The sequence below is a fragment of the Ammodytes marinus genome (assembly GCF_949987685.1).
Source record: "Ammodytes marinus genome assembly, chromosome: 14".
NCBI lineage: Eukaryota > Metazoa > Chordata > Actinopteri > Uranoscopiformes > Ammodytidae > Ammodytes > Ammodytes marinus.
In genome coordinates, this window is record NC_137218.1 from 14,559,505 (window position 1) to 14,573,802 (window position 14,298).

General features: G+C 38.7%; 2 protein-coding genes across 2 annotated transcripts in view; both read left to right on the forward strand.

The window, feature by feature from the left end:
* Positions 1-923, forward strand: part of frem2a (FRAS1 related extracellular matrix 2a) — a gene marked incomplete at both ends in the record, with an annotated part of 59,678 nt that extends 58,755 nt beyond the window's left edge. The window contains one exon of the mRNA XM_080041020.1: positions 378-923. Within this exon, the coding sequence (XP_079897146.1) occupies positions 378-923 (546 nt within the window). The remainder of the gene's footprint in view (positions 1-377) is intronic.
* Positions 924-4,034: 3,111 nt separating this feature from the next.
* trim47 (tripartite motif containing 47) lies at positions 4,035-11,086 on the forward strand (the record flags this gene model as incomplete). Its single annotated transcript, XM_080040741.1, has 8 exons — positions 4,035-4,217; positions 4,567-4,778; positions 6,994-7,039; positions 7,165-7,260; positions 7,596-7,820; positions 8,067-8,089; positions 8,216-8,337; positions 8,858-11,086. The coding sequence occupies 8 exons, from the start codon at positions 4,035-4,037 to the stop codon at positions 9,385-9,387; spliced, it is 1,437 nt and encodes a 478-aa protein (XP_079896867.1). The 3' UTR covers positions 9,388-11,086.
* Positions 11,087-14,298: the final 3,212 nt, after the last annotated feature.

Sequence of the window (14,298 nt, forward strand, 5' to 3'; positions counted from 1 at the left end):
CCAATCCACTAATGTACAGTATATACAGTACTGTATGTTATGATACGCCTGGGGTTATTGTTTCATGTTGTCGTCTGTGGTTTGCTTTATGTTTGGGGACCTCAATGAAAGTGAAACCGCCCAAGTTTTAATTCCTATTATTTATGTTGCTTCTAAACTGCTGAGTCCATTGATTTGCACGAACTAAATTTTGGTTGGATATTAATATGCGATGACAAGAAATGATCATCTGATCACAGGTCCTAACTTATTAAAAGGTGATGAAGATAATGTTTTTATTTTCAAAATGTGCTCTTTTTGATCTCTTACCCAGTTCTGTTAGCCTTTCTTCACTCATTTTGTTCTAAGATGGGCATCCTTTTTTTGTTACCCCACAGGTTGCTGCGGGCCGCGAGTGGTTCATTCACACCATCTACACAGTCCGCTCCAAAGAGAACGCTAAAAGAGGCATTGGAAAGCGCAGCCTGGAGTACCACTCCTTGGTTTCCTCCAGCGGTAACGACCTGGCCTTGGCCCCATCCAAAGGCGGTCGCCCCAGGAGGTCGGCTGGCGATGTCCCGGAGATCGCGGAGGACATCGGAGCGGACAACAACCGCGGCACGAACATCATGCACATCGATTTGGACCGCACCAAACGCCGGGCGGGGGGGTCCGACCAGCTGTTTGTGGACGGGCTGGAACCCAAAGAGCTGAACGCGGAGCAAGGGGAGGAAGGTCTGGTGGTGACTGTGGTGGGGGCTCTGGTGGGGCTGCTGCTGACTGTCCTGGTTATCGTCACCATAGTACTGGTGCTGAGATCCAGACAGAAAGAAGGGAAGGAGGGATGGAGGGAGGGGGTGCAGGAAGTGGTTAAAAGCTCCATCAGTACCGAGCCAATGTTGGTGGTGAGGATGCAAGACTGCCACAACAGCTCGGAGGTTTGAGCAATTCCGGATTTGTTGCTGGCTGGACAAATGGACAAAAGGGATAAGGGTTTTTTTGTAGAATTTTCTTTTTTTATTACTTTCATAACACCAAAAATCTGATATTGCTGATATGGCGGTTTTGTGTGTGTGTGTGTGTGTGTGTGTGTGTGTGTGTGTGTGTGCGTGTGTGTGTGTGTGTGTGTGTGTGTGTGTGTGTGTGTGTGTGTGTGTGTGTGTGTGTGTGTGTGTGTGTGTGTGTGTGTGTGTGTGTGCTTGTTACTGGGAGGGGATTTCTACAGTATGGGATCCATCACATACCTTGATCACTGTAACAGAAAAACAGCACGACAGTCCTACACATACAATGTCTTCACGTATCATCCTAACATGTATTGCTATTAGCATGGTATTTGCTTTCACTCTCAATGGGTTTATAGTGTTAAAGTGCCTGAAGTGGCTTTATATCTTCATGACACTCTCCAGACACGGACAACACAAGGTAGTGTCATGCAGGCCAGGTGAACTATTTAGTGTTGCAGGTGCACCTGGGGTAAAGGGAGCTAGATTGTGTGTCTCTTCCAAAATATTAATGATAACAAGACCATATTTTCTGTACTTTGCAAAGGGTAAGATGAATTTCCCTACACATATTGAGCTGTTTATCCCAAGCATTTAATAGCTTAATGATTGCATTAAGGATGCAAAAGTTCTGTAGGTCATTGATGGAGGATATCATTTAGGAAAATACTGTGATTTCAAAGATAACCATTGGACTTATTATAAATATTGAACCCAAAGCGTGGATGTTTGGCCACAAACCGTTTAGGACTGTGCTGCATCGGGTAATAGGTATTAATATTAACGTTGGGGGAAATTGTTTATTTAGGCCATTAATTTTCTCCTGAAATATGTGTTGGGGCAGTCTTTCTGGATTACACAATGTGTAGAGAAAAACCATAAACACAAGATGCCACCAATTGTTTCTTATGTGAAAAAGTAAACCTGCAGGAGATGAGTACAACTGCTCAGAATTTATGTTTATTAACCAGCTAATCATTGTAATGTGTATAATTTCTTTTCTTCTTACCATACAATTCGGAATGTTTTTGTGAATGTATTGAAAATCAATACTTCCGTTACCAAAAATGTTTATTGCTATCCATCCTCACAGTGTTGTTGCTCCACTGTGTGATTTTGTGATATTATCATATTTATTCAAAATAATGTGAGCATCATGCTTCATATATATATTTTTTAAATGACACTGGTTAAGATACATATGTATGAAGACACTCATCTCAGGAGTCATTTCTTTTACATACAATGTACTACTGTTGACAGAAGAGAATATCTAGAGAGCCACTTTCCACTTGTTACTTGTTGTTACACTACCAATGAGTGTGGTGCTGTGAACGTGCAGGTACTGTAGTCATATCGGATTATTTGACTCCTATTTCTTCACACACTAGTTCCCTGTAGGCTTCTTTTGCCACTCGTGCTGTGTGGGATTTCAGTGTTCTGAGTCATGTTTTGGAACAAAGGATGCAAACAAAATAGCAAAATGTTGCGTTTGAGACATTTGATATAATGTGCTGTCTCATTATTTTGTCTCCCACTGGTGAAATTGTTTACATGTGTTGTTAAACCTGCATCTTACTCTGCTATGGATATACAACATGCTGAAATCAGTGTTCTTATCATGGTGTTGTCAGTCATCATTGTATTATTATTTCCAGTATTCATCAGGCCTAGCTAATGTGATCAACATGAGCCAGAATTCAGTTAAGGGGGTGACTCAACGAAGAGTGTTGTCGTTTACAAAACTTATATTCTGCTGAACCTGGCTGAATTTTTTAATTATTTTATTTTTGGCCCTGATGAATCCGGAAATAACACCACATCTGACATCAAATGCACTTTTCACATCCCTCACATTCACTCGCAAATCCAATCCAATCCAAGCTATGCAATGTAATGTATTATCCACAACCAGTGATCTTGACAATTTCAGCACAAACAATCAAACTTGATATTCAGTTTGTGTCTTTTTATGAATGGGTTTTTATGTATGTATTTAAGAATAAATATTGTTGCTAATCCGTTGTTGTTGATTTACTCAGTATTCATGCAGAGCTGTAGAGTTGAGATTTGAGACATGGAGGGCGTGACTTGATTTTACTTCACTGCTTTGAGATAGGCGACGTAAGTTGAAACTCTACTCCCTAGAGACTGACTTAAGACTAAACACGAAACATTTAAATAAATACATAAGCTAGGCTACATAAATTATTCTTAATAATAGTAATTGGGTTGGGCTTACAATTCACCGCAGGTGGGTATTTATAAAGGAAAGATTGTGTGCAACTGTGCACCACACAGTTTTATAAATCGAATTTTTTTTTGCCCAGCACATTCTTGGTTTTGTGCAGAAGCAATGTTATGGGATGGATTCTACGCACACCTTTGTAAATGAGGCCCCTGGACTGAAAAAGAGTCCCACTCTGGCCCTGGATGTCTGGACATGGTCCTTGGTGGAAAGGAGAATTTTTTATTTTTGTTGCATGCTTGAACATTTGTGTTTAAATAAAAGTAGAAGTTAATCAAATATGTGTATACTTTTTATTTGTCGAGTTAGTATAGGCTAATTCAAAATGTAATAAGAGAAAGGCCTTTCCATTTGTCAATTTATATGAAATATTTATTAGTTGAATTTACAGAAAATATGCCATATCGTGAAATGTATCATTATCAGGATATGAAAAAAAAATACCTATATTACATATAGGCCTAGGTATTTTATATAAGACACAATGAGGATATGAGATGTTGGTCATATCATGTAGCCTATACCGAATAAGCACACAACATTTTAAATGACATACATAGGAGAATCATAATAATCAATTTGATGGGATAAGTAGGAGAGTAAAGGAAATAGTCACCAATGTGTAAATAAAAAACATGTTATCTGTCACAAAATAGGTGAACCTGATTGGTTGAGACGGATCATGACGCACCACAAATGTGCCTGCTTCCCTCCGGTCCCTCCCTCCTCTCCTCCTCTCTTGCTCCTCTCCTCTCCCTTCACTTCCTGCGGTGGCAGCGCTGTACTGCATTCGGTCTGTAAACATGGCTACCGCTGGATCATCTGGAGACGACCTGAAGCGAGAGCTCACGTGTGCAATTTGTTTGGACTTCTTTAAGGACGCCGTCATACTAAAGTGCGGCCACAATTTCTGCAGGTTTTGCATCGGCATGCACTGGGATGAAAATGGCGGAGAGTACGGGTACCAGTGCCCTCAATGCCGCACGGTAAATTCATACGCGTTGTCTTTGTTTTCACCGTTTTATTCACAAAATATCTTTAGGACATTTGTGACAGTTTAAGTTCCACGTTGTTATCAGTGAATTCAGAATAGCTGGTTAAGGTTTTGGCGTTTAAAAATGACATTCGCCACGCATTTCATTTTGTTGCTACCGTTGCTATGATGGCTGGCTTTAGCTTGCTAACGCTAAGCTACCAGCAAGTGAGTTAGCAAACAATTATAACACATGTTTTGGTTTCTGCTTTAAACTGGATATTGTAATGCAGAATAAATACACAAATCAATACAGACTTTTGCGCATGCGTCCCTCTCAGTGGCTTTCTTTGTTCTTCCAGGTGTTCAACAAGAGGAGCTTCACCAAAAACTACCTCGTGCAGAACCTGGTGGCCAAACTGGATGATCTTGACTATCTGGGCTCTTGTCCCGCACCGGCCAAGGCCGTCAAAGTGGATGGGAAGTGTGACCAGCATGGAGAGGAGCTGAAACTGTACTGCCAGACTGATAAGAGGCCGATATGTGTAGTCTGCAGGGAATCAAGAGCACACAGGTAAGATGTGTTGTTGTGTGTTGTGTGTGAAAGAGAACCAGACATGTGAGACCTACAACAAAGTTTCTGTGTGAGGTTAAAGTAATAGACTGTGAGGGATGCATGGAGGACATCTTTGTATCACTTCATGAATAACATCAGACACTTTATTGTCACAGAACTCGGTGTTTAGTATTGTGGTCAAGTTAGGGGCATAGCATAGAAGTACAGCACATCAAAACAGTCAGTGCTGTGTTCAGACAAAAAGGACCATCTGAGAGTGTGTAGGGGAGGGTTAAGACACCAAGGACAAAGAAGTGACATGGATGTTGCAGGGTAATTAGAAATTTCCATTTTGTAATAGACAGAATACTGTTTTGCTCTTCCTTTATCTAGCCATAGCTTTAAGGTGAACATAGCGTATCATTGCTATGGATCTGTTCACGTCCATTTCGCCACGGAGACAACTTTAACTTTTTTACTCTTTCAGGGTTTTCTTATGTTGACAAGGTGGAAAATGAATCCACCTTCTAACAGAAATGTTAAATACGTGTTCGTTTTTCGGAAATATGGAAGGCAAAAATAAAGAATGAAATGGAGAAAAGTTTCCAAGTTCTCAGAGATATGTTTAATGAAATGATATCACAGGACAAGTCATGCAGCCTCTCGGGACAGGAAAAGTCAAAAAAGTGAAGTCTCTTCTCTACAGCAAGGCTTTTTAACATCCCTAAACAAAAGACAATGATTGGTTTTTATTGCTGTCGTCTGGTTTCGGGGATTATCCTCTTGCACATCTCCGGACGTCCTCTGCTGAACTTCACTGACTGGCTTAAGCTTCCCAGCCTGATAGAGTGTTTACAACTTGCTTGACCAACAAGGCCTTTGTTATAGCAGGCCTCTGAAAGGTTGCTTATCAATGGGAGAATCAAGTTAGGTTTTATAGTTGTTTCACTTCTTCGTTTCCACAGCACAGAAAAATGTTGAGTGAGAACATTTATTAAAGTCAAATGTGAAGAATATACAAATTGTTTAAATAATTATACAATGGTTAAATGTATATTAATGGGGAGGCATAATATCATACAAATTAGCGTTTATTTTTCTAACACTTCCACTCTTATGTTCAATGTATAAATATACCATATTGTTACCATTTCTACCAGCCACCCTCAATCACTAGTTGAGGTTGATAATTAATAATAATCTGCTCAGCTTGTTTAAAAACAGTCAGTGTCTTGTCTTTCTTGCTTTTTTGGCCTTGATGTAATGTCCTTGCTTTTTCAATGTACCGACTCTCTGTTTCTGCTGGCCTCTAAACTTCAGCAGTACAGATCACCATAATGTGCCTTTAGTTTGTTGTACTGCCAAACTGTTGTTTAAGCTTCCAGATTTATTTTAGTTGGTTTAAAGTCTAACTTTTAATTATTTGCATTTTCTAATTTCACATTTTACTCTGTGTGCATAATCTGTATTGTGTGCTGCTTTGATTGTACCCCTTAGTTTTCCTAAACTTGAATGCTGTCTACATAGCTGGGTGCTTTTTATTTATTTTGATAAATCCAATCAAATCTTGCATAAAGTTTTGACGTCAGTGTTCTATCACAGGCAGAGTCACAGTGAGCCAGACAGCAGCCTGCCAGACATCACAGGAACCAGACTTTTAACAACCACATTCACTTTCCTCCTCATTTAACTTAAAAACATGCACAAATGTGGCCCTGAACTTTTGTTTGTTGAACGAACGACCAAACATTCACCAGGGAAACGTCCACTGCTATTGCCAACGTCTGTTTACAGTCTAAATGCCCAATTACCTGCATCACTTTAAATAATAGAAGAAAGTGGTAAGGAGCAAATCCAAACAACATTGGACCTTCACCATGCACAAAGCCGTTTTTATCAAGTGTTAATTAATTTCTTCAACTGGTTAAATGACACCTTTTTGGTTTTCTAAATGTAACATTACCAGCTTTTGACCACTAATGGCATTGAGGCGCTTTTTGCTACGAGTGGTTCTCGGTTTTGTTTGTATGGTGCTACAGAGAGCCAATGTATGCTTGACTGTGCAATTAACTTCTAGTCACTGGTTTCACTGGCTTTTCAAGTGTTTTACAAGGAATGAAATGCTGTCGCCTCTAAACCTCAAACCATTGATTATTATTGTAAGTGCAGCAAAGTTATCCAATACAAGTTTCCCCAGTATAATTGAATTGATCGTGTTTTGTTGTTGTTTCAGACACCATGAGGTAGCACCAGTGCCAGAGGTTGTGAATGACATGAAGGTAAGTCTAAATGTATGAAATTGTTGGGTGTAGAAGTCTTCTTCTGTAAACATCTTCAATATTTTCTTTTGGACTCTAGTTTTTCTGTGACATTGCAATTAATTTTCCTTTTTTCCTGTGTGCAGAGGGAGTTGAAACTGAGAATAATGGAGCTCAACTGGCAGAAGTCACAGTGTGTAATGGTTATACATACTAATGAGCACACCAAAAGTGAAGTGAGGGTATGGAATATCTTTTCTTTTTAGTACATTCATGTGTTTGTATGCCAAACCTAACATTTGTGTTTGGTTCCAGTGGTTCTTTACCGTGTTTTACTAGGGGTGCTCCGATAATTATTTTGAGTCACCAAAAGCACTATCCGCGATACTGCGTCTATTTATTGTTTTATTATTCATGTTAATATTCTTAAAAACACTCTATATTGAGTATTAAAAATTGAGAGTAGTTCTGAAGTACTTGCTGTATAAACACTCTTTGGTATACAACACCTAACATAATCACCATTGGTCTTTTCTTATGATCAAATCATACATACTCTAAACCTTTGTCCTCCCAGTTGAAGAAAAAGAGACTCAAGGAGAAGATTGAAGCAGACGTGGGTGCCTTGGTGCAGTTCTTGCTGGATGAGAGAGACTCCCTGCTTGACAGCCTGGATGCAGAGCAAGTGGCCACCATGGCCGTCATAGATGACAACATGAACATTGTGAATGCAGAGGCGGCAGCTGTGGACAAAGACCTGGCTGATATCTACGACCACATCGGCGGGAAGACATCCTTTGAGGTCAGTTTAATGTATCAGCTGTTTGATTCAGAGGTGTGATTGAACTCTTAATGTTGTTAGTAGAGCTAATGTTTTTTTAGTGTGTGTGTGTGTGTAAGGCTTGTTTACTTGGGATCCTTTCTGTCAGACAGTGTTTGTAGCTTTGGAGTGTGAATTACACGTTAAGATAGCACCTGACACTACGTTAGCAACATTCTCCTGATACTGTAAAATTGATATGAAGATGTGTTTTTCTTCTTTCAACAGAGCCTTGCTGAGACATACAATGAGTAAGTAATTTGGAATTTTTCATTAAATATGAACCTAAAAATAGCCCATCAAACATTTCAGAAAAAAATTATAATAATTGCATAATCGTTTTTTTTTTCTCCAATTTCTTTTTTTTTTTATCCCAGAGTCATCCATTGCAAGCCTTTTACAACTCTAGAGCCGGTTAATTGTCAGACTGAGTTTACAGAATTCTCAGGGCCCTTCCAGCTTATCATGTGGAAGAAGATGATGCACGTGCTGCATACCAGTGAGTTCACCGTTTACACAGAAGCATGCATCAAAAACAGCTTAACGTTTTGCTATTTGAAGTGGTATAAATCAGTTTACAGGTGCATTTAAAAATGTATATATATCAATCGAAAGTACATTTTTTCCCTTAATTTTTTCGAAAAGGTAAACTTTCATATATTTTAGATTAATTACACATAGTGGAATTAATCTTGACTAAACATACTCTTCAGAAACTTGACATTTTATTTATTATGAATATACATATCCTATATCCTTTTTTCCACTGGTTTTGTTATATTCAAATGTTTTGAGATACCAGATTTTTTTTTATTCCATGAGCCGTAAGCCATAGCAAAATTAAAACAAAAGAAAAGCCTGAAATATTTCACTTTCTGTATTGAATATATGAAAGTTTCACTTTTTGAATGAACTTTTCAATTATATTTAATCATTATTTTTTTTTTACACCTTTCAGCTTTATCCAATTGTAATTGCAAGGTGAACTAATCAATTTCCCTTCTCTCTTCTCTGTGTAGTGCCTCAGAACCTAACCTTGGACCCAGACACTGCTCACCTCAACCTGACCATCTCAGACTTTGACACTAAAGTGGAGGAGCTGCACATCCGCATCCAGGAGCCCGACCTGCCCGGACGCTTCACCCGGTTCTTTGGTGTGCTGGCCACGGCTCAGTACGCCAGCGGGCAGCACTACTGGGAGGTGGACGTCAAGGACAAAGGGGTGTGGTACCTGGGAGTCACCACCGAGTGCAGCAACAGAAAGGGTTTCGTCAGCCTCACGCCGTCCTCGGGTTACTGGAGCCTGTGTCTGCAGGACCGTCTCTATGCCAACGGAGAGAACGGCCGCATCCCCGTCGCCGACTACTGGAACTCTCCCCGCGTGGGAGTCTACCTGGACTACGACAATGGCCGCCTCAGTTTCTACGACGCAGTCACCATGAAGAGACTGTACATGTTTGACACCTGCTTCGAAGAGCCCGTCTATCCCTTCTTCAGCCCCGGCAAGAATGACCCGGGCAGCAGGCTCCAGATCTGCCACTATTACTGAGGAGGGGAAAAAAAGATCCGATAAAGTCTTTCAACATTTTAATTAAGGAAGAGTAAAACTCTTAAGTATGCCCAGTGCTTTTACAGATTCGCTGTTAGCAAAAGGTTTTATGTCACTGACCAGGCTGAAGTGTCAGGGATGTTGTTCACCCCATTGGAGCCATGTCCTACATGCAGTGGAGGCTGTTACTTGTTGGTCTTGCGTTAGAAAACAAAGGGTTATTACTTGCTGAGAAAGAATGACCATGTCTCGTTACACTTTGGTTGTAATGAAGAGCTTAATCTTGCTCATGTTTTGAGATTTTAATTTGGATTATTCGACATCTCCAACCTAGACACACTGCTTACACCCTTGACTTCTATGGCTAGGGATGTGGAGAGGTGCTTTGCTTAAATATCACTGTCTGCAGTGTCTGTTCAGAGCTTCCACAGCTCTTATCCTACTAAAGGCTATGCCATACGACTGTACATTTACTGATATTGCATACATTTTTTCCCAGGTAGGGTCAGTGCTGTTGCCTTGTTGGATATATTTTAAAGAACGTTGTTATCACATTGATAGTTGTTGACGGTTAAGATTCCCTCATTAATTCTACACTAAAGTTGAGTCATTGCTGATAGTTATCAGATTAGTATTTGACTCAAATTTGCCAGCTCATACTGGGATTCCAGCTCTCGGACAAGGGTTAGACTTTCAGGAAGGAACGGCTCGGGTGTGTGTATTGTTGATGTTAATTTCGGCAAGATCTTTTTTTTTCCCCATGTATTTTTTATTTTTTTTGTTGTACATTAAGGGCCTACTTCACCGGTGGGAATATGAAGGTGTATTGAATTCTGAGATCCTATGTAGTATAAATGTGCAAAAAAAAATTAAATTGGTTCATCCTAGCCTGAGAAAAGGCAGATAGTGTTTTATGGTCTCACTGTCTAACCCTACATTTATCTTACTGTGACATCACAGAGAGACCATAAAACACTGTATGTTGTTACTTTGTGGGTGAACCTGTTGTGTTTTATTTTAAGACATTCCATCAAATACTGTCGGGATTCACAGCTGAGACCCTGCTGTACTTGGCTGAAGGGAAAATGTTTTACCTTGTTTTCTTTATAGAAAATGAACCAATGCATTTCCTTTTTTATAATTTTTTTTTTCTTTTCTTTTTTATAATCCTGCTTAATTAATACTTGCTGTTTGTTCTGACATTGTTGGGTCAATTATCAAACAAGGAGCAGTGTGGGTTTTATCTATGAATGCAGTTTTTATTTGCTTTTCAATGTAAAGCTAGATGTATTTGGACTATTTATTTTACCATTCCTTCATAAACCTTGGAATAAAACATTTTTGTATATTTTATTTCTTATCCTTATTTTCGCTTGTTCAGTCTCTCACGTGGCAGTAATGCACCCACGTGGGATGTTCGTCTTCTTATTGGTTACAACTGTGATTACATTACATTTTTTGTTCTTCAAATGATCCTATTGAGCATAGTGGAAACATATAAATGCATGATAGGGGATAATAATTGAGACTGGCCATTCCTAAAGCCAATCTCAAGTTTTTCCTATTTCAGTTTATTTTTCTAGGCGTTATCCATTTTTTAGGGCTGCACTCTTTTAAACTTTTGATTATTTGCTGATTTAATGTTTTGTTTAAAATATGGTGTACCTCCCATTTAATAACTATACATCCCCATTGCTTATTTTCATGTAATCAGTGTGATCTTAGTTAGTGGACCTTTCACTTGCTATAAATGTGCTAGTGTTTCTCAGATTTTACAATGAGATTAAAAAAGGAAAAAAGACTTGTGTTTGATTTCCCTGTACGGATCAACTTGTACCCTCTTTTTCTCAGTATAGTTGCCTTTTTCTTTTCATGAGATGGCCAGTTAATATCACACATACATCATACTGATAGAACATTTAAGGAGGAGGTGACAAAACCAAACTCATCTCCTCCTACTGCTTATGAATCAGTGATGACTCTCTGCCTCTGTGCAGTGAAGTGGTTTAATGAAGGGGCCTTACACATAGTTGACTACAATGTGTTAATACACTGACATGAATGTTGTTTACTCATTAGAATGATTCAAACTTTATTTATAAACTGTGCCCCTGTTTGCGATGAAGTACTCAATGTAGATGACAATTGGGTATCCATGGAAGCGGCTGGGATCATCCTCAACAGATGACACAACACTTTTCAGCATTAGGCTATTGGTTTACGCATAGGGCTCTTTATTCCAATATACTATACTGTTTTTATTTATTTTTTAAATGGGAAGTCAATATTGATTCTGCAAAATGGTAAATAAGTCTTTGTTGTAAGTGATTAAAGGAACAATAAAAATAGCTTTTATTACCACTAAAGATAAAGGTTTAAATGTCTGCTCATCTTTGGAGGTTAGGAGTTACGCTATAAACTATATTTTAAATGGTATGGCATAACAAGCTGATTCAGTCAAGTTTCCATTACCTCTTTGTCCAATTTATACAACATGTAACTGACCAGGGGCCTATTGCATAAAAGTGGAATTAAGATATCCAGGATGATTGATAAAGCCAGCCTTGACAAAGTCTAGCCTGGGCACTTTGGATTAGTCAGTTGCATAAACGCCAATCCAGGATGAAAAGGGGCCGCTTTGTCAAGCCAGGTGTAAGAAATTCTGTTATGTGCCAGCCCACAGCTTTCAGAAGTAGACCCAGAGATCGAACACAGATTTACTGATGTAAAAATGGGAAAGACGGCCCATTTTCCCACAATGCCTTGCTAGTTTAAACTTTAAGTGAGGGGGCAGTTAATTTCATACAGCAGATGTATTCTCTGCCAACTGATCTTGATGTCCCTGCATTGTTTCATGATAAAATAGTTGACAGTGAGCAGTCTGAAGGTGCATCTAAAAAATAGAATATCATGGAAAGTCCATTCAAAAAGTGAAACTTTCATAGATTCATTACACAAAGTGAAATATGTCAGGCCTTTTTTTTGGATGATTGATTGATCATGCATAAAAAATCCAGTATCTCAAAATATTTGAATAGTACATACAACCAATCAGAAAAAGGGATACAGAAATGTTGACCTTCTGAAAAGTATGTTCATTCTAGATTAATTTCACTTCATGTGTAATGAATCTAGGATATATTTAAGTTTACATTTTTTAATTAAATTACAGAAAAAAGGAAATTTTCATTGATATTTGAATTTTGTTTTAGATAAACCTCGATATAGTTATAAGTACAAAGTGAATTTATTTGACCCACATTTGCAACGTCATCTGCCATCGATAATCAATTGTATAAATCTAGCCTGCAATATGAACAGACTATCACATAAATTATTATAATTTATATCATTTCATTTTAGTCTAATTATAATTAAGTTAATTATACATGATTCAGGTTAAATAAATAAAAAATAACTATTTAACAAAATGACAATGCAGTCTTTTATGTGGTACTTTAAAACAGGCTAATGAAAATAAAGCAGTACACAGAAGATCATGGAATAACTGTTAAACACCTTGATTTCAGATCGGAGTGACAGCTGACTGAGCCAATCAGGCAACATAATAAGTTTATCCTTTATGTTTAGCCTGGTCCCGACTAGGCTAAACGTAAAAGATAAATCTCCATGATGGTAACTTATGTCCCTCCGCTTTTATGCAACCGGATCATGGCTAATGCAAGCCAGGATAACCAAAATATCCTAGGTTAATCCCTTATTTTAGTTTTATGCAACAGGCCCCAGGTTTGCAGTTAATTTGACAGTTTTTTTCAAATGGCGACAAGAGCAGTGGAAATGAACCAAAAAGGGTTGGTCAGCACAGAGCCGTAAATTTCTCGATAAAAGCTTTTCTGTATGCCAAACAATAAATAAAATGCATGTGCACATATTATAATTAAACCAAAAATATATATATAATTCTACCCCCAGCCCATCCCGAAAAAAGAAAAAAAAATTAACACATTAATGGAGTCTCATACAAAACAGACCACTTTCACAACAGCTCATAGTGTCATTCTTTAATATTTACAATCATACCTTTGCCATGATTCAACAATTGTAGTGATTTTGTGTTGTAGGATTGGCCTCTTGTAGACTAGGTTACACAAGCTGGTTGATGTAGTGTTTCATTTATATGGGCTTCCTTTATTTTAACGAACATGAGTAGGACAGGTACAGGTGAGAAAAAGACACAAAGGGAAAAAAATAAGTAACACATTAAAGCGGCAACGAGTAACATTTAAATATCTTTTAAACAGCCTAATTTTTCCTCTGATAATCATAAATTACCTTTAACAGCAAACGAGACCATCAGTGCAAAGAAAGACGTTTTTATATAGTTTTTATTACTGCATTTGATCTGGTCGTACACCCAGTCCGATTTTCGGTTCACGCGTGCATGCTCTATGGTCACATATCCGTATTGGTCGCAGATTTCAGTGTGGCGCAGGAACGTGAATTGAAAAGCCTATCACTCCAGGTGAGGGAAGTGGAGCGGGAGACCAGATCCCAATTCACCAGATGTGGGACAAAGACTACGTTTGTGCGGGACAATGCGGGACAAAGTGCCGTTTTTTTAGCAAAATAAACTCGTGTCACCACCGGTAATGCCAGAGACACGGCTTTCTAAATTAAAAAAACACTATCTTTAGATCAGCGTGCAGCAGTTAAGTTAGCTACTGTTAAATAAAATAGAGCATTAAGGCTGCGGCTTCACATTAAAAGCATTTCACTGGCTTCACATTAGCATTTCACTTGACAAACGTGAGTTGGCTTTTATTTTGAAGTAACAGGAAAGTGAACGTTGAAGCACTGCAGGCAGCACCTTCACAGAGCCACTGAGCCCAGCAGCCCGATACACACACACAGGCCGTGTCTGAACTGCCATACTAGCGTCCTACGTCCTAC